General features: G+C 37.7%; 1 protein-coding gene across 7 annotated transcripts in view; it reads right to left on the reverse strand.

The window, feature by feature from the left end:
- RXFP1 (relaxin/insulin-like family peptide receptor 1) overlaps window positions 1-26892 on the reverse strand; it is a 127239-nt gene that overhangs the window by 18657 nt on the left and 81690 nt on the right. For 5 of the 7 annotated variants that reach the window (XM_011959706.1, XM_011959705.1, XM_011959711.1 and 2 more), the window contains 6 exons: window positions 22547-22618; window positions 22386-22457; window positions 17253-17327; window positions 7616-7687; window positions 5820-5891; window positions 1007-1078 (listed from right to left, as the gene is read on the reverse strand). In XM_011959706.1, coding sequence (XP_011815096.1) covers window positions 1007-1078; window positions 5820-5891; window positions 7616-7687; window positions 17253-17327; window positions 22386-22457; window positions 22547-22618 — 435 coding nt within the window. The remainder of the gene's footprint in view (window positions 1-1006; window positions 1079-5819; window positions 5892-7615; window positions 7688-17252; window positions 17328-22385; window positions 22458-22546; window positions 22619-26892) is intronic. The other 2 variants (XM_011959707.1, XM_011959710.1) reach the window with 2 other exon arrangements.

Raw genomic sequence — 26892 nt, forward strand, 5'->3', positions numbered from 1 at the left:
GGCAGCCCATGCAACGGGAGAAAATATTTGCAAATCATGTATCTGAAAAGAAGTTAACATCCAGAATATATAACTCCAACAATCTAACAACTACAGAAAAACTGAACAATCCAATTGAAAAATGAGTGAATGACTTGAATAGATTTTTCTGCAAGAAGATATCCAAATGGCTAACAAGCACATGAAAAGTTACTCAACATCACTAATCACTGGGAACCACAAAACAAAACCATGGTGAGATACCATTTCACATCCATTAGCATGCCTATTTTCAAAAAAAACAGAAAATACCAAGTGTTGGGAAGGATGTGGAGAAATGGAAACCCTAGTATACCAGTAGTGGAAATGTAAAATGGTTAAACTCATATGGAAAACAGAATGAAACATACATTAAAAATAAAATGACAGAAATGTATGAAACAGCAATTCTACTTTTGAGAGTAGATACCTAAAAATTGAAAGCAGGGTCAACAGATATTTGTACACCCAGGTTCATAGTAACATTATCCACAATAGCCAAAAGATGGAAGCAACTCAAATGTCCATTAATGGGTGAAGAGATAAACACTGCAATATATATACACAATGAAATATTGTTCAGTCTTAAGAAGGAAGGAAATTCATTTTTGCTACAACAGAAATGAAACTTGAAGACAGTATGCTAAGTAGAATAGGCCTGTCACGAAAAGATAAATATTCCATGATTTCACTTCTATGAGGTATCTAGAGTAGTCAAATTGACACAGACACAAAGTAGAATGGTGGTAGCCAGGGGATGGGGGAAGAGTGAGTGGGAAGTTAGTGTTTAGTGGCTAGAGTTTCAGTTTTGCAACATGAAAAACTTCTGGAGGTAGATGGTAGTGATAGTTGTGCAGCAATGTGAATGTAGCTAATGCTACTCAACTATACACTTAAAAACAGCTAATTTTATGTTATGCATATTTGACCACAATTTTAAGAATAATACAATAAAGAAATGAGGTGGCAAAATTAATATTAGTCTTACAATTGTGACAGCTCCTTCAGGTCCTTGAATATAAGCGGTGGAAGATTTTCAATCTTATTACTTCCTAAATCCCTGGAGAAATAATTGCAAATATGTGATACTATTTTCTTAAGACTTTATTCACTGTTCTGAAATTCATTAGGAAACCACTATACAACTTTTCAACAATGCCATTGGTGAGTTATATTAATCACCAGAAGTCTAAAACTTTAAAAAAGGAGCAAAGTAGGAAAATATAAAAATATTTTATCCCATTTCATCATCCTCTGGAAGACAAATACTTGATGGTATTTGATCTTGTTTTTTTTTGTTGTTGTTTTTTTTTTTGGTTGAGACGAAGTATCGCTCCATCACCCAGGCGGGAGTGTAGTGGTGTGATCTTGGCACGCCTCAACCTCCATCTCCCGGGTTCAAGCGATTCTCCTGCCTCAGCCTCCCGAGTAGCTAAGATTACAGGTGCATGCCACCATGCCTGGCTAATTTTTGTATTTTTAGTAGAGACGGGGTTTTCACTATGTTGGCCAGGTTGGTCTCGAACTCCTGACCTTGTGATCCAACTGCCTCAGCCTCCCACAGTGCTGGGATTATAGGAGTGAGCCACCGTGCCAGGCCTGATCTGGTTTTAATCAATCACATTTTCTAATTCTTTTAATTTCTGTGTTGTGCCCCTTCTTCCTTTGTTCTCTTTTTCTGTGTTAGAACAGATACATGGTTTGTGGTCTTAATTTTTGTCTTCTGCTTAGGATTGTTATGATTACTATGGAAGTGTATTATTTCAAGTTCGAGTTTCTTTCACAGCTGATATATATAGGATCTCATACTATCCTGGGGTAGGGTACTTTGCATGTCATCTTGTGTGTGTGTAGAGGGCCTGCTTAACATGGTATGACCTCGTAGCTTAGTCCTAAAAAGGTTTTTGACAGCAGCACCTCTCACGGTAGCTTTGACAGTGGCAGCTCTCATGTGAAAGGCCTCAGATTCTTTTATACAAGATAAAGTTTCAATAGACTTGAGCTCTGTAAGGTGATCAAGAGATACTAAGGGAAAGTCTAACCTTTTCTTCTATTCATCTCCAAATCATATTTGTTGCCACTGGGATAGGTAGGAGAATGAATATGTATTTGTTATATATGCTGGTTTGCTTATAAGGCAAAAGCTAGATTTTTGACCTCGAAGGGTAGGACAATTTTAGACTGAGTTTTTAAAACTAAGTGGGTAATATAATGTGATAAATATTATAAATGTCTTTGCTGTAAACTGAACCTGGAGACTATTGTTGTTATTTACATATTTATTGGTGAATTGTCAACAAAGATAGATTGTTCTGATTAGACAACTGAAGGAATTATTCTAAAATTCCATCTCTTTCATAAAGAGTTGGAATCTCCTTCAATAGCTTACTGTACCTTAGGAGATGATCAAAACTGCATTGTGTGACAGAAACAGCCTTTAATTAATTAATTAATTAATTTGAGACAGGGTCTGCCTCTGTCGCCCAGGCTGGAGTGCAGTGGCACAAATGGCTCACTGCAACCTCCACCTCCTGGGCTTAAGCCATGCTCCCCTCTCAGCCTCCTGAGTAGCTGGGACTACAGCCATAGCCCAGCTAATCTTTGTATTTTTGATAGAGACTGGGTTTCTTCATGTCTCCCAGGCTGGTCTCGAACTCCTGGGCACAAGCGATCATCCCGTCTCAGCCTCCCAAAGTGCTGGGATTACAGGTGTGAGCCACTGCACCCGGCCATAATGAACCTTTAAGTATTCAAATGTCTTGCCATTGACTATGTTTCCAGTCTCCTTGCCTACCACTTTCTACCCAAAGTAACTTTTCACCATGGCCCAAATGCACTTCAGTATTTTAATCCCCATACTCTTCTTTCCCTCCTTGTGATCTCATATTCATCCTTCTAGACTTCATTCAAACATCATTCCTCTGTTGAACCTCTGAGCCCAGGGAGGTGAAGTGTTTTGTCCTTTATTCTCCTATACATTCCTCTTGCATACTTCTACTATAGCACATATAACACATACAGCACATATAACATCGTACTACAACTGTTTCTGTACATATGTGTTCCCTTTCTGAAACATGTGAGTTCTTTGAGTACAAGAACGATATCTATTCATCTGCGCTACCCAGTGCCTAGCTCAGCTTTGGACTAGCTATTCTCTCCATCCCCAGTTAGAAGACTATGAACAGACTGAGTCTATCTGCTTCATCTTTAGTAAAAGTGGGGCACAATTTCAGTTCCTTGTATAGGAAGCCAAGTAAAATACTGATCATATTAGTAAAGCAATGTGCAAAACAGATTTAAAATGGTGCACTGGGATATTAAAATTCCAAATGTCATGTTCAACAATTACTGGTGGGAGTGTGGGTTTTTGTTATCAGAGCAAATCCCGGCATACAGTTCTAACAGCATGAATCATGTAATGGGATAGTGTTGGCCCAGATCCCAACTGACATTTGAAAGGGCCATTTTCTCAGCTTAAGTTTAGGAAAGTTAGGCTAAACTTAATTGGAGTCAAGGTCCATTTCTGAATGAACTCAGGAAACACCTTGTAAACTAGAGTAGTTGACTTTAAAAGCTCAAATTAACTCAACCACGTGGCAAAGATTTTCTGTCACTAGAGCTACTTAAAGTCCTCTGTGACAAGTGAATCCTGACTCTTTGTTCTCATTAACTCTGTTGGTGTGATGGAGCCTGGAGGGGCACAGAGTATAGTTCAACCCTCTCTCAAAAGGACAGTTTAGATATAGACTCATCCAATGAAAGCCATCGACTCTTAGAAAACATGCCATTTTTGTCCTGGTGAATCTGATTTTTCAGGCAAGTGTTTAATGTGGGATTAGGTGTATTAAAGTCCACCTAACAATTAGCAAGACAAATTATTGGCCTTGGTTACCCTCTGCAGTTCGTATTATTCTTTCCCTTACTTCTGAACCTGGATTGGCACTGGTTATGCACTAAGCTCTTTGAGTTCATGTTCACTGTTAGTTATTGACATATAAAATTGCCACCATGAAGGCTAGGATTTGAAGAAACTATCCCTTGATATTCAGGTGTGATTTCAAGTGGATGAAACAAGAAAAAATATATAGTTAGTATCCCTTGAATAATGTGTGTTCTAATGTCTAGATAATACTTTGGATCATCCAGCTGCATCTTCCCCTACTATTGAGACTACTTTCCTATGTGCTGATGATATGGGTCAGTTGTCATGTACCAGAAGTTGCTACAACAGATGGTTGGTTCTATTTGTTTTTGAGATTTTCCTGCACATTTTGTGAATGATTGGTACTGACCACCAAAAAATGTTTCAGGCTATAGATAAAATGTTGGGTTTTCAATGGCTCGTTCCCTGATGTTTTGGGGCAGAATGCAGGATTGTTGCCTGAGAAATGTTCCAACTCCTGGCAGTATATTCCCTCTACCTGGCATAAGGAAAAGCATATTGTAACTTCTTGAGTGCTCAGGTAAGGTGTCCTGGTGTTATTTTCGTAACATTCTAATTGTATTCTTTAATTTTTATGGAAAAGTTTTAATAAATCAATGTTCTATCTAGCTAATTGTCAAAACATGTAGCTCTGTCCACATTCAGGTGCTTTCCAGAAAACGGATACTAGCTAGGCACAGTGGCTCATGTCTGTAATACCAATACTATGGGAAGCTGAGGTGGAAGGATTGCTTAAGGTCAGGAGTTCCAGGCCAGCCTGAGCAACACAGAGAGACCTTGTCTCTACAAAAAATAAAAAAATTGGCTGGGCATGGTGATGTGCTGTGGTCCTAGCTACACAGGAGGCTGAGGTGGGAGGATCACTTGAGCCCAAGGAGTTCGAGGTTACAGTGAGCTTCATTTTGGGCAACAGAGCGACACCCTGGCACTAGAAAAAAGCAAACAAAAAATGAACAGAAAAAAAAGAAAATTGACACTAAAATATAAAAAAATGGTCTGAAGGATAAGCACTTCATTCACTGTTCTACATCTATTTTATTCTGAAAATCAACTACAATGTGCTTAGATCACAGGATTTGGTTCATCATAGAATTGTTATATTGTCCTTTGGAATTACATCATCGGCATTTAAAAGGGGCATTATAAAAATAATTTCTCTCTTCATTATTATAGGTAGGAATATTATCCACAGTAGTATCTAATTTCTTTACAGATCCAAGATTTTCCTTTGGTTTCAGATCAGCAAAGTGGTGTCTTCTAATCTTATGGTCCCTGAATCCTAATCCTTTAGGAAACATAATAACAAATTTCCTAGCCTGGCCAGCATGGTGAAACCCCATCTTTACTACAAATACAAAAATTAGCTGGGCATGGTGTGATGTGTCTGTCCAGCTACTCAGGAGGCTGAGGCAGGATATTCACTTTAACCTGGGAGGAGGAGGTTGCAGTGAGCCGAGATCGCGCCACTGTACTCCAGCCTGGGCAACAGAGTGAGACCCTGTCTCAAAACAAACAAAACAAAAAACAAAAACAAAACAAAACAAAACAATCCACAAATTTACTGTCCTTCTTTAGGAGTGGAACAAAGTGGTGTAGAATGTATTTTATTTATTAATTTTTTACTGGCTTTATTATTTCTTTACAGCTGTGTTTCCTTTAACCCACTTTCCTCAAATTTCCATATATTTTTGTATGCTATCTGAATTCCTTTGTGGCTTCAGGTGTATATATGTAAATAATGCTTAGAAAGAGGAGATAAGTAATATTTCTTAAATGTATAAACATGTAAGTACAAGTGTGAAAAATAAAACAGTAGAAAGAAAATTCTTAACAGTATATATGCAGTCATACTTACAATTCATCCAGTTTCTGGAGAGGTGCAAAAGTATTTTCATTTAAGTGATTAATTTTGTTTTTCCTCATCACTCTGAAAGTAAAAAGAAAAATACATTGTAACTTCTTTAGGTAACTGACAAGAATTACTAAAGAGAGGAACGGTCTGCAGAAACAAAGATAATGAATATACGGTACATTTTTCCCATAAAGACATTTTGAAGTAGTATAAATTATCCAATTTAATTTTAATCCTAAATTTCTCAAATGTTTTAATGATGATAATAATAGAAATTCAAAATTTTAAGTGAAATAGGGAGGGAAGAGCTTTGCAAGAAAAATCGTGAAAACCCCTGCTTTTTAGAATACGGACTGCATATCTTGCAACCAAGAGCATATGAGCTGTTTTAGAACTTGTCTCTTCAGTCTGCATAGCATGTCTGTCTAACAAAATAGCCCACACACCACAACACTCCTACTCATTTGTTACTTGATGTGATTTAGGGTGGATCTGCCTAAGGAAGTCCACTCTTAGCTGAACCCCTTTAGAAGAATCTCTAATTTGGGATGCTGAATCAGACTGTTTAACTCTTGACATTTTTGCACTCATCTCATGTGTTATCAGCTAGCCTAGAGGCCCAACTCAGAACTAAGTTTTAAAGGGCTTTTAATGTTTTAAACATTGTATGACGTGTCTTCAAATTGTCCTTTCTGATTTATTTCCTCACTGCACTCCAAACCATCACCACCATTTCCCAATATTCTTGGACCTTAAAAGCACAACACCTGCCAAGAGGAAATCCACAAATAATCTCTTAATACAGAGGTTTCCTTAAAAAATAAATACAATAGAAAAGAAATTCTAAGTTTTTCAGATATTCGCTCTGTGTCCTTCAGGTGCAACATGGTTTCCTTTGGGCAATTACTATACACTATTTTGCATGACTTTATATCAAGCACCCTGCACCTGAAGATTGCTGAACTCAGGAGGAGTTCAAACTGGAACTTATTGGAACCTATTGGAATGGGGGGTATAATTGGAGAAAACATATGGTAATATCAGTGGGAGTTATTGTATCACCTATATACAGGGGTCCTGTGTAGTCTAGGATAATGGTTTTCAAATACTTCCTGTGGTAACACATAGTAAAAAATGTATTTTATATTGGATCATAAAACACACACACACAGAGACACACCCCCCCCCCAAGGCTCATGAAACAATACATTTACTATCTGCACTGCAGTCTGATATAATCTATTCAATTAAATTCTGTTTCATCTAAAAATGCTGATAAGGGTATACTAAATTATGCTATATATTACTTTCATCACCTACTTATTAGTTGCAATCCATAGTTTGAAAAACATTCTGGTAAAATAAGCTGTGAATAGGAGAGTTGGATTTTTTTTTTTTAACTGAAGGAAGACCTAACATCCTTTACTTTCAACAGAAAATACCATGTATATTTAAAATAGGCCAAAGATGCATAAGAAGGAATTACACTCACTAACACTTTAGGGTTTATCTTGATGTCTATCATTACATCCTCAGGGCTGTGAGCATTCAGCAGTATTTTGTTTTTCATTTTGATTGTAACTATTTTTTCACAATTATAAAGAAAAAATTTATGCCGTAATAATTTGCAAAGGATAAACATTCTTATAGACTAAGACTTCAATTTAGCGTTTCTCAAACTGAGATCCAACGACAGACTCTTGATGTTCTTTGGGAATTTTTTCCCATAAAATGGGTGTTTTAAAATTTTATTTGTAAGAAAATATAATATTACTTCAAAAGCATAGCATATTACTTACAAAACAGTTAAATTACTGCAGGAAATAAAAGTCAAATTTCTTAAATTATGGATATGGTTGCCTTCAAGGTCCCTGGAACATAAAAATAAAATGATACAGCTAAATCTTAATCATGGAGAGAAATAAATTAGTTAAAATTATTTGCCTTCTAATAAAATATCTTTTCTTTACATACTGTTTATTTCATATAGACTCTCACTTGTAGCCATTTCTATTACAGCTGAAATTATAGATATATAATATCTATATTATACTCTTTTTTTCTATGTTAATAGTAAAAATGTTTTGCTTCCTATCTGTATCATGAGTTCATATGGGCATGTATATTCTGAGAAATCGAAAAGAACAAGAAGTCAAATCGAAAACATTTGTTATGATAAATACCTAATTTGTTAACCAATATTTCATAATGAATCATATTAAACATTTGTCCCAAGTTACCAATGGAATTTCCCTAAGTGGTGTGATTTTATTTTGCTACAGTTTGCATCAGATTCTATTATTGTTGCAGAAGCTGCTGCTGGCCAAATAATATTTAGCTCCTACCTTTCCAGCCTAATCACTCCCCAGAAAAAATTCTCAATAATCTTTTACTATTGGGAATACTCTTATTTGCTTTTTATGTTGTCACAAAGGCCAGTGCAGACAGAGAGCAAACAGCAGACTGCCTTAGGTTCTGCACTCCCAATTCAGAGAGCTGCATATCTCTCTCTCTCTCTCTCTCTCTCTCTCTATCTATCTATCTATCTATCTATCTATCTATCTATCTATCTATCTATCTATCTAGATACAAATATAATCCTCCCGGGGGTTTCTTGCTGTGTGACGCCTATATCACCATAAACCTCCTTAAGGTCTAAGCATAAAAATGTATCAAAATTTTTATGTTTTACTGTCTCTTCATAGTTATCTTGAAGTTACTCTTTTATTGTTCTTTCATAAGTTAGCATATGTTGGAAGTTTATAGAGCAGAGGAAGAGAGCTGAGGTTTAGGGATAGACTTTCAAAAGTAAATGCTGGCCCTTAAATCTACTCAGTCTCAGAATTCTAACACTCAGTTTACTGGTCACCATGTAACATAAAGCTGTTCAGGAATAATTGTGACTAAAACATGTGAGCAGAAGTGTGATACAGCGATTAAAATCTGAAAGGATACATGGAAAGCATTAATAGAAGTGCCTATACTCCACTGTCTACATGTGAGTCAGTTTTATTTTAGGCGCTGCATTATAAACAGATGCTGACAAATCAAATATATCTGGAAAATCTGGAAGACCAGGATGTAAAGTATCTAGAAATCAAGGCAATTGAAGAATATGGGTGTATTTATAACAAACAAAAACAAAATGAGAGATATATTTGAAGTCAGGCTATAGAATATATCAGGAGTTTTTTATGTTGCATTGGATTTTGCAAAATTAGATTCACTGGTTGTGGGACATAAAACATTTCAAATTTAAACCCAATTTAAACCTATCTAGCAATCTGTGATATCCAGAGAAGAAGTTTCTTTTTACTATAGGTATTTAGCACAGACAAGGTATCATATCTCTATAGTTTCGAGACAGGATTTTTGTACTTCATGGGATATTGTATTAGAATCTTAAATATGGATTCTAGATCACTCTTCCAAATTTCTGTCATTCTATTAACTTGGAAGCTAATCACTTACAGTGCTACCTTTTTTGGTCTTAGTTTTGGCCAAGGCTTTTGGCCTCTCATAATGTATGTTATCCATGACAGGGACTGGCCATTTCCTATTTAGTTGCTAATCATTACCCTGAATCGACCACCAGGTGGTGATGCTCTCTTAAGGCTCACAAAATGCTCTTAATGAGGCGAGTTGATGTTCCTATTTAGTTACTTATGTAACTGTTTTTTATTAAGCTGGCAAAAATATTTGTTAGTACTAATTTACTAATTTGTGAAAATCAAAAAGAGGCTCATATTGGGGCACAAATTAAGGACATTTGATTAAATTGGTAGTTTAATTTTGCGTTTATTTTAACCTTGGGTTGTATATTTACTGTTTTTTTTTCCCTCCCATGTTAATAATAAAAACATTTGGAGTCACATTTGCATGATGTGTTTCTATGGGTATGTATATGAGCTTACGTATGAATATGTATATCTTCTTCCTAAAGTTAGGGGTTTTAGTCCTTGATACGCAGGGATCTGGTTTGCAGCATACCTCTTAGCTAGAGTAAAAACAACAACAACAAAACCAAAATAACAACAAAAAATCTGTTTCTTGCTCCCTAGCTGCAAGCTTTAATGGAGTTAACAAAGGGGTGTTTAATTTTAATTTTAATTTTTTACTGTGTTTAAACCACCGCCCTTCCTATCTAATGAGCCTGTGAGCCTAACCATTTTATTTTTCCCTTTATACCTGGTAGAATTGGATAAAAATGAAAACTTTGGTGGTTCTTCAATCTGAATAACTACAATAACAAAAGACAAAAACTATAATCTTGTCTGTTCTCCCTCAACTTGTCCCCTAGTGGCATTCAAACATGCAAGTCTTAGTCTCTATCTGCTTCCTCCTCTACGTTTTAAACATTTCTGGCTCCTATTTCACAGAGAAAATTGAGGTGATGAAGAAGTTTGGAAAAGCCCGTGACTTGCTGCCCAACATCTGTAAACTTACCTGTATATGCACCTGGTCTCCTTCTAGTCTCAGAGGAAGAGATGACCCTTCTCCTGTTTTAGGCTAATCCCTCCATCTGTTTTCTTGAGTTTGGTTTGTGTATGTGTATGTCCTAAAATACATGGTCAGTTTTGATGAATGTTCTTTGGACATTCTTTGCTTTCAAGTTCATATCTATTAGGATTAGGTGCACATACATATAATAGAGACCCATCCATAATAGCATAAATACACAGAGTTGTTGGGGTTTTTTCCCCCAAGGGAAAAAAAAACTAAAGTTGGGCAGTTCAGGGCTGATATGGTTGTTTTACAAAGTTGTTAGAAACCCAGGATCTTTCATATTCACTGATCACATGCCCTTGTCTTCATGGTACAAGATGTTGCTAAAGCTGAAGCCATCATATTCATTTTTTTTTTTTTTTCTGGATAAAGAAGGAAAAGAAAGGACCTGCATCTTTCTCTTTAAGGAGATTTTCCTGAAGTTCTGCACTGTAATACTTCGACCTCCCTAGTCAGAACTTAAGACATATCTTATATGTGGATGCAGGGAAGTGTGGGAATGTAGTATTTTAGCTAGTTATGTTGCTGTCCCAAAGAAAGCAGTTCTGGTATTGAGAAGGGGCATTGCAGTTTGATATACACTGATTAGCATTAACTTACTAATTATGTTATTTATTTATTTTGGTTCTACTTGATTTTTTATGGAGTGAGAAGTGGTGGATTATCTTTTTTTTTGAAAATGAGTTTTGCTCTTGTTGCCCAGGCTGGTGTGCAATGGCACGGTCTCGGTTCACTGCAACTTCTGCCTCCCGGATTCAAGCGATTCTCCTGCCTCAGCCTCCAGAGTAGCTGGGATTACAGGCACCATGCTTGACTAATTTTTTTTTTTTGTATTTAGTAGAGACAGGGTTTCACCACATTAGTCAGGCTAGTCTCAAACTCCTGACCTCAGGTGGTCCACCTGCCTGGGCCTCCCAAAGTGCTGGGATTACAGGCATGCACCACCGCGCCTGGCCCAGTAGTAGATTATCTCTTACTGCTTACGTATGTCTACATTTTCTTTTGTTTTGGTTGCTATATTGATTTCTTTGGTGTGTATAGACTCGTAATGTGGTATCTTTTATTGGAAATTGCAGTTATAGCATTAAAATGTCATTGTGTTGTTTAATGCATATTGGCCAGAATTCCACCTACTTAGATAAAACATATGATGCCTGCTTTCTTTTGTTTGCAATTACATGACATACTTTAAAAAATTGTATATACTTAAGGTGTATAGCCTGTTTTGATATACAGTACATAGTAAAATGATTACTATAATCAAGCAAATTAACATATTCATCACTTTACATAGTTAATTTTTTTTATGGTAAGAGTGCCTAAACTCTACCTTCTTAGCAAATTTCCACTATACAATACAGTGTTATTAAACTATAGTCCTCATGCCATATATTAGATCTGTATTCTTATTCATCTCATAACTGTAATTTTGTACCCTTGAATCTACATCTCCTCATTCTCCCTGCCATGACCCATAGCCACGATTCTACTCTCTGTTTCCATGTGTTCAACTTTAAAAGAAATTCCACATATAAATGAGATTATGCAGCATTTTTCTTTCTGTCTCTGGCTTATTTCACTCAGCATAATTTCCTCTAAGTTCATACATGTTGTCAAAAATGACAGGATCTCTTTTAAAGCTGACTAGTATTCCATTGTGTATATCTACTACATTTTCTTTATCCATTCAACTGTTGTTGGACACTAAGGTTGATTAATATCTTGGCTATTGTGACTAATGCTGCAATGAACATGGCAGTGAAGATATCTCTTTGACATACTAATGGAATTTCCTTTGGATATATATCCAGAAGTGGGACTACTGGATCATGATAGTTCTATTTTAGACAGAGTCTTGCTCTGTTGCCTAGGCTGGAGTGCAGGGGTGTGATCTTGGCTTACTGCAACCTCTACCTCCCGAGTTCAAGTGACTTTCCTGACTCAGCCTCTTGTGTAGCTGGGATTACAGGTGCCTGCCACCATGACCGGCTAATTTTTGTATTTTTAGTAGAGATGGGGTTTCACCATGTTGGCCAGGCTGGCCTTGAACTTCTGACCTCAAGTGATCCACCCACCTCTGAATCCCAAAGTGCTGGGATTACAGGCGTAAGCCACTGCACCCGGTCCTATTTTTAATTTTTAGAGGAAGCTCCATATGTTTTCCATAACAGCTGTACTAATTTACATTCTCACCCACAGTGCACAGGAATTCCTTTCTAGTTACATCCTTGTCAACACTCGTCATCTCTTGTCTTTTTGATAATAGAGATTCTAACAGGTGTGAGATGATACCTCATTGTGGTTTTGATTTGCATTTCTCTGATGATTAGTTAATGTTGAACATTTTTGCATATGCCTGTTGGCCATGTGTAAGCATTTTTTGAGAAATATCTTTCCAGGTCTTCTTTCCCAGTCTTTTTTCTTTTAATAGGTGAGTTTAGCCTACTTATATTTATTGATATGATTAATATAGTTGGCCTTAGTCTGTTATTTAAAAATATTATCATATGATTCCACAGGTTTAAAAAACTTTCACCTCAAGTTTTTTTTGTGTAATATTTATCTTAACCTAATGGTGTTTTAAAAAAATGTATTTTTTACGATATTTAGACAGGTTTGTATATTCTATTGGCAATCTTTATAACTTTACTCAATGCACTATACCTTCTTTTGATGATACTAAGAAATGAAAAAATTTGTGTACATTGTCTTCCTCTGCTCCTCTGCCTCTCTTTACCATATAATATTGGTTAATTACATGCTTTTTACTGATGTTCACCTTGGGAACCACTATCTGTCTAATCTATGGATTTGTCAGTTGTTGTTTTTTCCAGAGACAGGTCTCCCTCTGTTGCCCAGGCTGCAGTGCAGTGGCACAATCATAGCTCATTTCAGCCTTGATCTCTCAAGCTCACGCTATCCTCCCACTTTAGCCTCATGAGCAGCTGGGACTGCCTACAGGTGCATGCTACCATGCTCAGCTGATTTTTATTTTTTATTTTTTTTTTGAGACAAAGTCTCACTCTGTCACCCAGGCTGGAGTGCAATGGTGTGATCTTGGCTCACTGCAACCTCCACCTCCAGGGTTCAAGGATTCTCCTGCCTTAGCCTCCCGAGTAGCTGGGATTACAAGCGCCCACGACCACGCCCAGCTAAACACGCAGCTAATTTTTTTAAAAAAAATATTAATAGAGATAAGGTCTCACTACATTGCCCAGGCTGGTCTCAAACTCCTGAGCTCAAGGTATCCTCCTGCCTTGGCCTCTTAAAGTGTTGGGATTATAGGTGTGAGCCACCATGCCCAGCCAAAGATTCATCAGCTTTAAATGACATCCTTTGACTTTTAGCTATTTCTCTTCACAGTTCTATTGTTTTTCACTTTATGTATTTTGAAACTGTTTACTCATTTAGGATTATCACATATTTTTGCTTAATCTTTTTATTATTATATGATATCCTTCATTTATCCCTGGTGATAATCCTTGTTCTGAAATCTTTTTCCCCAATATTACCATAGTCTTTCTGGCTTTTTAAAAAAAGTTAGTGTTGCGTTTCTTGTCTTTGTTTTACAGTGTATAATGTTTCTATTTTCTCTGATTGCCTTAAGATACTTTTCTTTATCTTTGGTTTTCAGCAGTTTGACTATAATTTGTCTAGTTTTTCTTGACTTCTGCATGGATTTTTCTGAGGTTCTTAGATTTCTGGTATGTGGTATTATATTAACATAAGAAAATTCTTGGCTATTATTTCTCCAGCTATGTCTTCTGTTCTGTTCTTCCTTTATTCTTTTTTCTGTGACTCCATTTACACATTTGTTAGATAATTATATTATCCTGCAGCTTTTGGATTCTCTGTTTTGCCTTTATTTTTGTCTCTTTTTTCTTTTCGTTTCAATTTGAAAGCTTTCTATGACCTATCTTCAAGGTTGTTGATTCTTTCCTTAGCTGTGTTCAGTCTGCTGCTAAGGCTGTTGAAATAATTTTTTTGTTTCTCTTTTGTAGTTTCCATCTTTTACTAACATTTTCTTTATGTTCTTGCATATTATCCATATTAGTCATAAGCATTTTAATATCTCGGTTTGGAAGTTGTAAAATCTGAGTTATCGCTGGTTCTGGTTTTGTTGATTGCTTTATAATTTGACAGTGAACTTCTTTTTCCTTACCCTTTTGGGGCTGGGGCTGTCTCAGCTTTGCTGTTCCCCTTCCCCAGAAGCCAAAATCTCATAAGAGCATTTTCTGCCATGACCCAAGTGGGCACTACCCACTGCTTTGATCCGTGCAAGATCCTGGGCTGGAGTGGGTTTTTTTTTGTTGGTACCCTGGGGCAGAATGCTCTAGTTTCTATTCCTCCTATGGAAGTAATGGATATTTGCCTGATCCCTGGGTGCAGGAGGATTTTCTGTCCCACTCCCAAAGGCTTAATACTTTTGTTCCCTGAGAGGGGTGAGTTTAGAGAAGAAGGTGGAGTTTTGTGTCTGTATGCTACCAGTGAGGGCTCTGTCTGGTTTCCTTACCTACTCCTAGTTTTTCTTGTGGTTGGCAGAGATGAGTGAAAAAGAGCCTGTTAAAGATAGCTAAATCTTACCCTTGCATATGGGGTTCCCAGTTCTTCTAAAGAGCTATAGTAGCCCACACTTAACCTTACAAGTCATTAAAGTTTTAGTAGCTTTCTTTGTACCTGGTTTCACGCCAGCCAACTCTTCATCCTGTGCTCTGCCAAAGGTCAAAGAGTATGTATGTCCCACATCTCCTTGTTGTTTCTTAGAATTCCATTTATTTGGCTACCTTATGACTGTAGCCTACTGATGGGCTCCAGAAAATTATGGCTTTGTAGATTATAAAGCTCTTTCTTATTGGTAGAGAGGAAGCATTGTTGTCTCGTGGCTTTCTATATCTTAATCACAATATTATAGGAATGGAATTGTAATATATGTAGTCTTCTGTGACTTTTTCTTGAATAATTCATATGTTCTTGAAATTGAGTCATGTTGATTGAAGTACTGATAGTCCATTCATTTTCACTGCTGTGTGTATGCATGTGTGTGTGTGATCACATTTCATTTTTTCATTCTTTTCCATGTCTTCTAGTACTTTGCACTATTATGTATTCCCATCGTCTTCTATATTTTCAAGACTTTTATATTGACTTCTTTGGCTAATAAATAAACTTGCTTAATTTCATCTCAGAAGAAAAGTTTACTTTATTTCTTGACTTTTAGTTCACCTTTGGCTATTGCCATATCTGTCCTTATGCTTACTTATTACTTACATTTCTTTCTTTTTGAATTTTACAACTTTTATTGTGGCATTTACAGTTTCTCATTGCTTTGCAAGAACTAATAGAGGTTTCAGTGTATTGTCTTGCAAATATCTTACAAGCATAATTTCCTGGGCTGTCATCTGTCTCTTTATTTTGTGTGTATTTTTCCCCTAAATCAGAGTTTAAATGATGTTTGGCCAACAAATCTGTCAGATTTTCTAGTTCATACTGTGCTAAATGAAAGTTCACGCAAGGTAAGAATGCTGTGATCAGTTATAAAAAGGTGAATGATTATAAAGAAAAGTATTATTATTAGTAGAATTAAAATCAGAATAATATTCACTATCAGGAATTCATATGGAATAAGTTGTTTTGGATAGCTAGAATTTACATATGAAAACTTTAGTAACAAAATTTTTAATTTTATTTTTTAATTTTAATTTTTTAGTAATAAATCTTAATCATATTGATGTTTATCTGAAGTATATTGTACATTTTCTTGCCTTTTTATAAACAAAGGCAAGATTTATTATTGCCTGTACATAATACTGCACACAGTTGCTTCTGGTCTAAATGCACACATTTTAATTGCTAATTATGTAAGCATTGTTCAATTGTGCTTAATTACTAAGTTGGGATTACTGAGGCTGTAATAGATGCTAATGTATTCATTTGAACCAAAATTCAATTTTAATGAAGGATATTGAACTTAATTTGCCCTTTCCTTTATGGCTTAGCTTGTTTTCAATGTATAGTATAGTACAGTATTGTACTGTCATACCAAAATGCCTACTGGACTTAGTAACTTTTCAGGATGTTTGTTTCTTTCTGAAAGGTTGCAAATTAGTACAGTTTGAGTTACTGTCATTGCTTTTTATAGCACTTCTCACTTCGCTTTTTTATCAAGTTGGTAGTTGCTACCTCTGACTACAATCAATGCTTCTGACTCTAACTTTTCCTCTTCCTTTCAGTTTGATATTTGTAATCTGCTCTGAGCTTAGAAATCAAACAACAAACTTGTAAGAATTTCTTGTAAAATAAGAGACAGAGGGAGTTTTCATATGATACAGCATATGGCAGTTTGTTGACTGAACTTGTTAATAGTTATTTTGATTATTTCTTTCTTTTATTTTTTATTTGTTCTAAATAGGCAAATTTACTGGATGGTTGAGTTCGGAATGGTGGAGTGATACTTATCACTACAAGCAAAGCTACTGTGTAAAATATTCCATGGAACATATTTTACCATGATTAGTTGTTAAAAAAATGCTAAATATCATATTCTTATTATTCAGAATTCTAGAGTGAAATTAAAACGACTTAGTCTTTCTGTACCAAATTAGAAGGTGAGTATATCAGCAGGGAAAGGGGAAGATGTTATATAGATGCCGTGACATTCCTTCTGTCTTTCTTCTTCCTGGCTCCAGTATATATAAATATATATACATATATATATATATTTGAGATGTTTTATTTTGTTGAGAGTTTAGAGACTTTAGATAATGTAGATGTTTAACATAAAAATCATGTTAAAGCAGTTTGAAGAAATGTGATATGATATTAAAAACCTTATCATTTTAAAGAAAACCTAAAACAATCTTATATCTGGAATGAATTAGGTAAAAACAGAAAATTTAATTGAGTTCTTTAAAAAAAGACACAATCGCTTACAGCCAATGTAGTCTCGGCATGTGTTGACAGAGAGGTTTGTCAGGTAAACGGGTGAGGACATTATTCATCAGGACTCTGAAAAAGGAAAAGACAAGTCACATTTTTCTGGTTCTCTTCTCATCTTGGGTCAAACATGGTATTATTGTTATTATTATGAAATCACACATCCACTAAATTAGTTTTTTCCTTCTAATTTTTTTTTTTTTTTTTGAGATGGAGTCTGGCTCTGTCGCCCAGGCTGGAGTGGTGTGACATGATCTCGGCTCATAGAAACCTCTGCCTCCCGGGTTCAAGCAATTCTCCTGCCTCAGCCTCCCAAGTAGCTGGGATTACAGGCATGTGCCACCATACCCGGCTAATTTTTATAGTTTAAGTAGAGGCGGGGTTTCATCATGTTAGCCAGGCTGGTCTTGAACTCTCGACGTCAAATGATCCACCCACCTTGGCCTCCTAAAGGGCTGGGATTACAGGCATGAGCCACCACACCCAGCCTTCCCTCTATTTTTTTCTCTGGAAGTCTTGTTATATTAAAATACTTGATAGTAATAAAATTTTGACTAATATAAGCTATTATACGGAGGAAAGCAGTAATGCTAGTAACTGAAAAAAAAAAAAAAAAAAAGCCTAAACCCTTCAACAATGAATGGTGGAAAGGAGATGATTTAAAGGAATTTTTTTCTTTACCAAGATTAATGTAGGCACACCTTGTTTTATTTTTATTTATTTAGTTATTTATTTCATTTGAGACAGAGTCTTGCTCTGTGGCCCAGGCTGGAGTGCAGTGGTACGAGCTTGGCTCACTGCAACCTCCGCTTCCCAGGTTCAAGCAATTCTCCTGCCTCAGCCTCCTGAGTAGCTGGGATTACAGATGTCCACCACCATGCCCGGCGTTTTTGCTTTTTGTATTTTTAGTGGAGACGGGGTTTCACCATGTTGACCAGGCTAGTCTTGAACTCCTGACCTCAGGTGATCTGCCCACCTCGGTCTCCCAAAGTGCTGGGATTACAGGTGTGAGCCACTCCACCTGGCGGACCTTGTTTTATTGTGTTTTGCTTTATTGCACTTTGCAGATACTGCGTTTTTTAAAATTGAAGGTTTGTGGCAACCTTGCATTGAGCAAGTCTATGAAAGTCATTTCTCCAACAGCATGTGTTCACTTAGTGTGTCCGTGTCACAGTTTGGTAATTCTCAGAATATTTCAACTTTTTTCCCTTTTTCGAATCAGGGTCTTGCCTTGTTGTCCAGGCTGAAGTGCAGTGGTGTGACCATGGTGCGCTGCAGCCTCAAACTCCTGTGCTCAGGTGATTCTCCTGTCTCAGCCCCCTGAGTAGCTGGGACTACAGGCATGTGTCACCACGCTCTGCTAACTAAAAACAATTTTTTTTTTTTTTTTTAGAGACGGGATCTTGCTATATTGCCCAGGCTGGTCTCAAACTCCTGGCCACAAGCTATCCTCTTTCCTTGACCTCCCAACGCATGAGATTACAGACATGAGCCACCCTGCCCAGCCACCAAATTTTTTATTATTGTATTGTTTGTCGTGATCTGTGATCAGTGATCTTTGATGTTACTATCACAGTAGTTTTGTGGTGTCACAAACCATGCCTATATGAGACAGCAATTTTTTTTTTTTTTTTTTGAGACAAAGTTTCACTCTTGTTGCCCAGGCTGGAGTGCAATGGTGCAATCTCGGCTCACTGAAACCTCCACCTCCCAGGTTCAAGAGATTCTCCTGCCTCAGCCTTCCGAGTAGCTGGGGTTACAGGCATGTGCCACCACACCTGGCTAATTTTGTATTTTTAGTAGAGATGGGGTTTCAGCACATTGGTCAGGCTGGTCTCAAACTCCTGACCTCAGATGATCTGCCTGCCTTGGCCTCCCAGATTGCTAGGATTACAGACCTGAGCCACCGCACCCAGCCAAGACAGCAATCTTAATCTATAAATGTTGTGTGTGTTCTGACCACTCCACCAACCAGACATTCCCCCATCTCTCTCTCCTCAGGCCTTGTTATTCCCTGAAACACAACAATATTGAAATTATGCCAATTAATGACCTTGCAATGGCTTCTAAGTGTTCAAATGAAAGGAAGAGTCCCACAAGAATTATGGGCCCTCAAGAATTATGCTAAATCTACTCTGCCTGTGCTCTGCAATGGAACAACAAAATCTGAATGACAGCACATCTGTTTACAGATGGTTAACCAAATACTTTAAGCCCACTCTTGAGACCTACTGCTCAGAAAAAAAAAAAAAAAAAAAAAGATTTCCTTTCAAGATGCACTGCTCACATACCTTCTCACCTTAAATCAAAAGGTAGAAATGATTAGGAAGGCATTTTGAAAGCTGAGATAAGTCAAAAAACCAGGCCTCATGTACCAATTAGCCAAATTGTGAATGCAAGGGAAAATTCTTGAAGGAAATTTAAAGTGCTACTCCAATGAACACACAAATGATAGGAAAGTAAGACAGCCTTATCGCTGATGGAAAAAGTTTTAGTGCTCTGGATAAAAGATCAAACCAGCCACAACATACCTTTAAGCCAAAGCCTAATGCAGAGCAAGGCCTAACTCTACTTCATTCTATGAAAGATAAGAGAGGTGAGGGAGCTCCAGAAAAAAAGTTTAAAGCTAGCAGATATTCATTCATGAGGAAAGGAAAGAAGCTATCTCTATAACAGAATATTGCAAGGTGAAGCAGGAAGTACTAATGGAGAAGCTGCAAGTAATACAGAAGATCTAGCTAAGATCATTGATGAAGGTGGTTCCACTAAACAACAGATTTTCAAAGTAGATGAAACAACCTTCTATTGAAAGAAGATACCATACAAGACTTTCATAGCTAGAGAGGACAAGTCAATGCCTGGCTTCAAAGCTTCAAAGGACAAGCTGACTCACTTGTTAGAGGCCAATGGAGCTGGTGACTTTGAGTGGAAGTTGATGCTCATTTACTACTCCAAAAATCCTAGGGCCCTCAAGAATTACGCTCAATCTACTCTTCCTGTGCTCCACCAATGGTACAACAAAGCCTGGATGACAGCACATCTGTTTACAGCATGGTTTCCTAAATACTTTAAGCCCACTCTTGGGGCCTACTGCTCAGAAAAAAAAGACTTCCTTTCAAGATACACTGCTCATTGACAATGCACCTGGTCACCCAAGAGCTCCAATGGAGAGCTACAAGGAGGTTCATGTTGTTTTCGTGCCTGCTAACATGACATCCATTCTACAGTCCATGGATCAAAAAATAATTTTAACTTTCAAGTCTTATTATTTAAGATGTACATTTTGTAAGGCTATAGATGCCATAGATAGTGATTCCTCTGATGGATTTGGGCAAAGTTGATTAAAAACCTTCTAGAGGCCGGGCGCGGTGGCTCAAGCCTGTAATCCCAGCACTTTGGGAGGCCGAGACGGGCGGATCACGAGGTCAGGAGATCGAGACCATCCTGGCTAACACGACGAAACCCCATCTCTACTAAAAAATACAAAAAAAAAACTAGCCGGGCGAGGTGGCTGGCGCCTGTAGTCCCAGCTACTCGGGAGGCTGAGGCAGGAGAATGGCGTAAACCCGGGAGGCGGAGCTTGCAGTGAGCTGAGATCCGGCCACTGCACTCCAGCCCGGGCGACAGAGCGAGACTCCGTCTCAAAAAAAAAACAAAAAAAACAAAAACCTTCTAGAAAGCATTCATCATTCTAGATGCCATTAAGAACATTTGTGATTCACGAAAGTAAGGTCAAAATATTCACATTAACAGGAGTTTGGAAGAAGTTGACTCCAACCCTCATGGGTGACTTTGAAGGGTTCAAGACTTCAGTGGAAGTAGTAACTGTAGATGTGGTGGAAATAGCAAGAAAGCTAGAATTAGAAGTGGAGCCTGAAGATGTGACTGAATTGCTGCAATCTCATGATAAAACTTGAACGGATAAGGAGTTGCTTCCTATGAATGAACAAAGAAAGTGGCTTCTTGAGATGGAATCTACTCCTGGGAAAGATGTTGCAAACACTGTTGGAATGACAAGAAAGTATTTAGAATATTACATAAATTTATTTGATAAAGCAATGACAGGATTTGAGAGTATTGACTTAAATTTTGAAAGAAGTTCTCTTGTGGGTAAAATTCTAGCAAATAGCATTTTATACCACAGAGAAATCTTTCATGAAATTAAGAGTCAATCAATGTAGCAAACTTCACTGTTATCTTATTTTAAGAAATTGCCACAGCCACCCCAGCCTTCTTCAACCACGACTGTGGTTAGTCAGCAGCTGTCAACATTGACATGAGATCTTTCACCAGCAAAAAGATTACAACTCGCTGAAAACTTAGATGACTGTTAGCACTTTTTAGCAACAAAGAATTTTAAAATTAAGGTATGCACATTTTTAGACATAATGTTATTGCACACTTAATTGACTACAGTATAGTGTAAACATAACTTTATTATGTGCACTGGGAAACCAAAAAAATTTGTGTGAATTGCTTTGTTGTGACAAAGCAATACTGCTTTATTGCTTTATTACAGTGGTCTGAAACCACACCCACAATATCATTGAGGTCTGCCTGTATAAAGCAGTAACGATGTGCTTAAAAATATTGTGATAAAGGCTGGGCGTGGTGGCTCAGCACTTTGGGAGGCTGAGGCGGGTGGATCACGAGGTCAGGAGTTCAAGACCAGCCTGGCCAACATGGTAAAACCCTGTCTCTACTCAAAATATAAAAATTATTCGGGCATGGTGGCACACATCTGTAATCCCAGCTACTCGGGAGGCTGAGCCAGGAGAATGACTTGAACCCGGGAGGCGGGGATTGTGGTGAGCCGAGGTCATGCCACTGTACCCCAGCCTGGGTGACAGAGCAAGATTCCATGTCAACAACAACAAAAAGAATATTGTGATAAAATATGAGCGAGAATGTATTCAGTTTTTATGGGTTGATAGTCTAGAAGACAGAAAATCTTTTAAAATTGTTGGAACTATAAATAGCTTTACAGAATACGATTAAGAAAAGGTTTTTCATTGAAAAGGCCTCTTTGGGGTTTTAACAATTCCAAATTTAATCGTATTAAATTTAAGCATTAATTTTTATTCATGTCTTTGCCTTTGATTGAAATATTTGCTTTAGTTTAGTACTTACAAGAGAATAAGAGAATTTAGTCCATAAAACATTGGTGGGGAAATTCGACTGAGGTGATTATCTTCAATTATCCTGCCAGCCAGAAGAAAAAAATTAATTCATTTATATATCTCTTGAACCTATAAACTACTGTTATAAAATGCCACATAAATTAAACATACAGCCATTCTAGTCTGTGAAGATCTTCAAAAACACCCGGCTTCAGGAAAGTTATTCTGTTATGACTAAGATACCTGGAAAAGGAGAAATGACTACAGTAAATATGTGTCTTTTTGATGTCTTACAGTAAGAAAAGTAAAAACAGTAATTATTCATCTTAAATTTTTTTATATAGCATTCTCATCATGCCACTTCCCTGCCTTTGAATCTCTGAGAATTGCTATCACTTACCTTATCATATCTAGTTTTAAATTTCCCCATAATTAATTAATCAATCTATTCATTCATCTATTCATGTATTCATTAATCTATTTTGAATACTTACCCCATGGCACTGTGCTAAGCATGCCATCTCTTTCTTTAAGGGGCTTTGAGTCTGGAGAGGCCACAGCATGTGAACAGATTACTTTGTAATGTCAGGGAAAGCAGAGGGAAGTGTATAATGCATGGTTGCTCTGCCATTGCAGGGGAGAAAGCAGCCAGCTTTGTTAGGGGTGGGGACTGCAGAGTGTGGAGGAATGAGGAGACAAGAGAAGCCTTTACTAAACAGAGGCACAATTGAGAAGAGTCTTGGATGAAGACATGCAATTCACAAAGCAAAGAATGGGCAGGAGCTATTCTATTTCTAAGAGGAAATAGCTTATGCAAAAGCAAGAGGTATGCGAGACTGACAAGTTAAGAAATCACCAGGTAATTCACTGGGGCCTTACCATGAAAGGGCTATGAGGAGAGACAGGAGATAAACCTAGGAGGCAGGCGGGAGCCCGTTCTGGTCAAAAGGGTATTGCATCCCTTGCTAAAGAGTTTGTCTCTGCCTCACCCATCTTTACTTCCCACTCCTCTGCAAAGTGAAATAACCCTCTGTTCTATTGCATTGGTCTCCTCTTCTCGCCACGTTCACTCATGTCTCAGTCTCTCTCATGTGGCAATTCACTGCACTAAATCTGCTATCGAACAGTTTGATCCCTGATTCCTCTACTTATTAACAGTGACCTTGAGCAAGCAATGAATTCCTGTAAGCCTCAGCTTCCCCAACTCTAAAATGGGGATAATATCAGGATCTACTTCCTATGGTTTAACATTTGAGGCAATGCATGCCATAAACATTCAGTACATATTATGTTTTATAGCAGTGTCTGTGCTCACGCCTCTTACTCCAGTTTCTTCCCTCTTTCCTTTTTCTTTCTGCTTATGATTCATATGCAAGTAAGAATTCAAATTTCACTTCCACTAATACAGGATTCACACTGATTTCTCTCTCTTCTTCAGTCTTTCATATCTTGAGTAAACATCCTGTAGAATTTCTCCTGCCAGGAATCTGTTCTCTCTTGCTGGGTTTGACTTTTGCTTAGGGCTAGTGAGCAATGGCACCCCATGATAGAGCCTCTTCCTTCCCTCCTTTGCAAACCTGGAGCCCAGGTGGGCACAGTAAGGGGTAAGAAATGACTTACAACCTCAGGGGGTTCTCTTATACAAAAACCCTCCAGGTAAAAGGCATTTGATCCACTATTGCTCCCTATACTCACCCGTTTTGCCCAGTTCTTCATTTTTCCAGAGCCATCCTTTACTGCTCTGACTGAAATAATCACTCCTTTCAGTGAACCATAATAGCAGTTTTGGTTTCAGCAACACAGGTTTGGAACTTAAGTACTTTTAAAAAATGGTTCTCTAATGTTGTATATAAGTCAGCATTGTTTTCCCGTCTCAGATCATAAGCTTCTAGAGAACAGGAGTCCTGCCTCTCCCCAGTGATGGCTCAGTGCTCTACCTGAAACACTAAGGTATAACTACTTAAAGGGAGCAAGCCTGAGTTATCCTTCTATACCCTCACGGTGTAGAATATTTGCACTCTATGAGGGTTAATGAATACTTACGGATCTAATGATTATTTAGATCCATGAATCATCAGGTATCTAATGATTATTATCATTTTTTGAGATGGAGTCTCGCTCTGATGCCCAGGCTGGAGTGCAGTGGCGCAATCTTGGATCACTGCAACCTCTGCCCCCGAGGTTCAAGCAGTCCTCTTGCCTCAGCCTTCTGAGTAGCTGGGACTACAGGCATGTGCCATCATGCCTGGTTAATTTTTTGTGTTTTTAGTAGAGACGGGGTTTCACTGTGTTAGCCAGGATGGTCTCCATCTTCTGACCTCGTGATCCTTCCGCCTCAGCCTCCCAAAGTGCTGGGACTAATGATTATTTAACTAGAAATATGTGGCATCTTTAACACTCAACAATAGTCCAGCACTATAGGAAAGCTATGAAAAGAGATGGAGAACACTTTCAAGTTTACTCTCCAGTTCTGTACTGCCTTTCAAGAGCTTCCTCCACATCCACTGAACATTAAACCAAACAGGTGGTGTTTAGTAAATTTTGCAAAGATATATGGAAAGAAGACAGTCAGGAGTCTGATGACAGTGCATCCAATATTGACGCTGGGTACTTTGCTAAGACACAAAAGAGCAGGGATGTGGTAGACGGGGAGAAGACATGGCTAAAGTGGTTACTGTTAAGGCTTTGAGTCTCCTGCAGTCTTCTTCCATTTTGCTAGTAAATTACTAGATGCTCTTCTTGACTCAATCCCAAACTCTGATACCACAAGCTAAAAATCTGACTGGAATGGGTTTCTTGTGTTAGGATAGAGAACAGGATAGATAGAAAATAAGGGGACATAAGTGGAAATACAGGGAGTTATGTATTCATGTGATTTTTGGTTATATTTCTTTCCAGTTACTTCTAGAATGCTGCGTGGCAGAACTCAATAAAATGGAACTTTGAGAAAGCCTGCTTTTTTTTTTTTAAAAAAAAAAAGCACAGTGAGATACCACTTCACACCCATTAGGATAGTTATTGTCAAAACAAACAAATGAAACAAGAACACAAATGTTGGTGAGGATGTGGAGAAATTGGAACTCCTGTGCATCACTAGTTGGAAAGTAAAATGGTACAGCTGCTGTGGAAAACAGTATGGCAGTCCCTTAAAAAATTAAAATCAAATCAAATGGCAGTCCCTCAAAAATCAAAGAATTACCATCTGACTTAGCAATTCCACTTCTGGGTATATACCCTGAAGTGAAAGTGGGGACCCAAACAGATATTTGTATTCCTGTGTTGATGGCAACATTATTCACAACAGCCAAAACGTGGAAACAACCCAAATGTCCACTGACAGATAAACAGTTAAACAAAATGTGGTATATAAATACAATGGACTATTATTCAGCCCTAAAAAAAGGAAATTCTGACACATGCTACAACATGTGAACATGTGAACATTAAAGACATTGTGCTAAGTGAAATACGCCAGATACAAAAAACTGCATATTTTATGATTCTCCTATGAGGTACTTAAAGTAGCCAATTAATAAATACAGAAAGTAGAATGATGGTTGTCAGGGGCTGGGAAGAGGGGGAAATAGGGAGAGACAGATATGAGGAATTATTATTCAACAAATACGGAGTTTCAGTTGGGGAAGATGAAAAAGTTTTGGAGGTGGATGGTGATGATGGTTCCATAACAATGTGAATGTACTTAATGTTACTGAACTGTCTACTTAAAAATAGTTAAATGGTGAATTTTAGATTATGTATATTTTACCACAGAAAACTTTATTTCTTTAAACTTACAGCATTTCATGTATTTGTAAAAGTGGGATTAGTGAAAAAAGAATAAATGAATAACTAGAGAAGTCTTTGAGTTTTTTCTTCTTCATCACAAATATCATCATCAGGCTTTTTTTTTTTTCCCCGCCCTCAGATACAGGGTCTTGGTCTATGGCTCATGCTGGATGCTGGAGTGCAGTAGTACAATCCAGCAATCAAGGGATTTTGCAGCTTACCCTCCCAAAGTGCTGGGATTGTAGGCATGAGCCACCCTGCTTGGCTGCATCAGGCTTTTACTTTGTCTAAGTTCATTTAGTCATCACTCCTGTCACCAGGGCAAATGTACATTGAATTCTTACTATGTGTCAGGCACAGTGTGCCTAATGCTTCCCACGGATTTTCTTGTTTCCTACAACATCCCAGAGGTAGGAACTATTATAATTTGTATTTTATAGTAGAGGCAACTTATGCTTAGAAAGGAATATAAATTGGCTGGGCATGGTGGCCTACGCCTGTAATCCCAGCACTTTGGGAGGCTGAGACCGGTGGATCATGAGGTCAGGAGTTCAAGACCAGCCTGGACAAGATGGTGAAACCCCAGGTGTGGTGGCGGGCACCTGTAATCCCAGCCACTCGGGAGGCTGAGGCAGATAATTGCTTGAACTCGGGAGGCAGAGGCTGCAGCGAGCTGAGATCGAGCCACTGCACTCCAGTCTGGGTGACAGAGAGACACTCTGTCTCAAAAA

The sequence above is a fragment of the Colobus angolensis genome, unplaced genomic scaffold (genome assembly GCF_000951035.1).
Source record: "Colobus angolensis palliatus isolate OR3802 unplaced genomic scaffold, Cang.pa_1.0 Scaffold5, whole genome shotgun sequence".
Lineage (NCBI taxonomy): Eukaryota > Metazoa > Chordata > Mammalia > Primates > Cercopithecidae > Colobus > Colobus angolensis.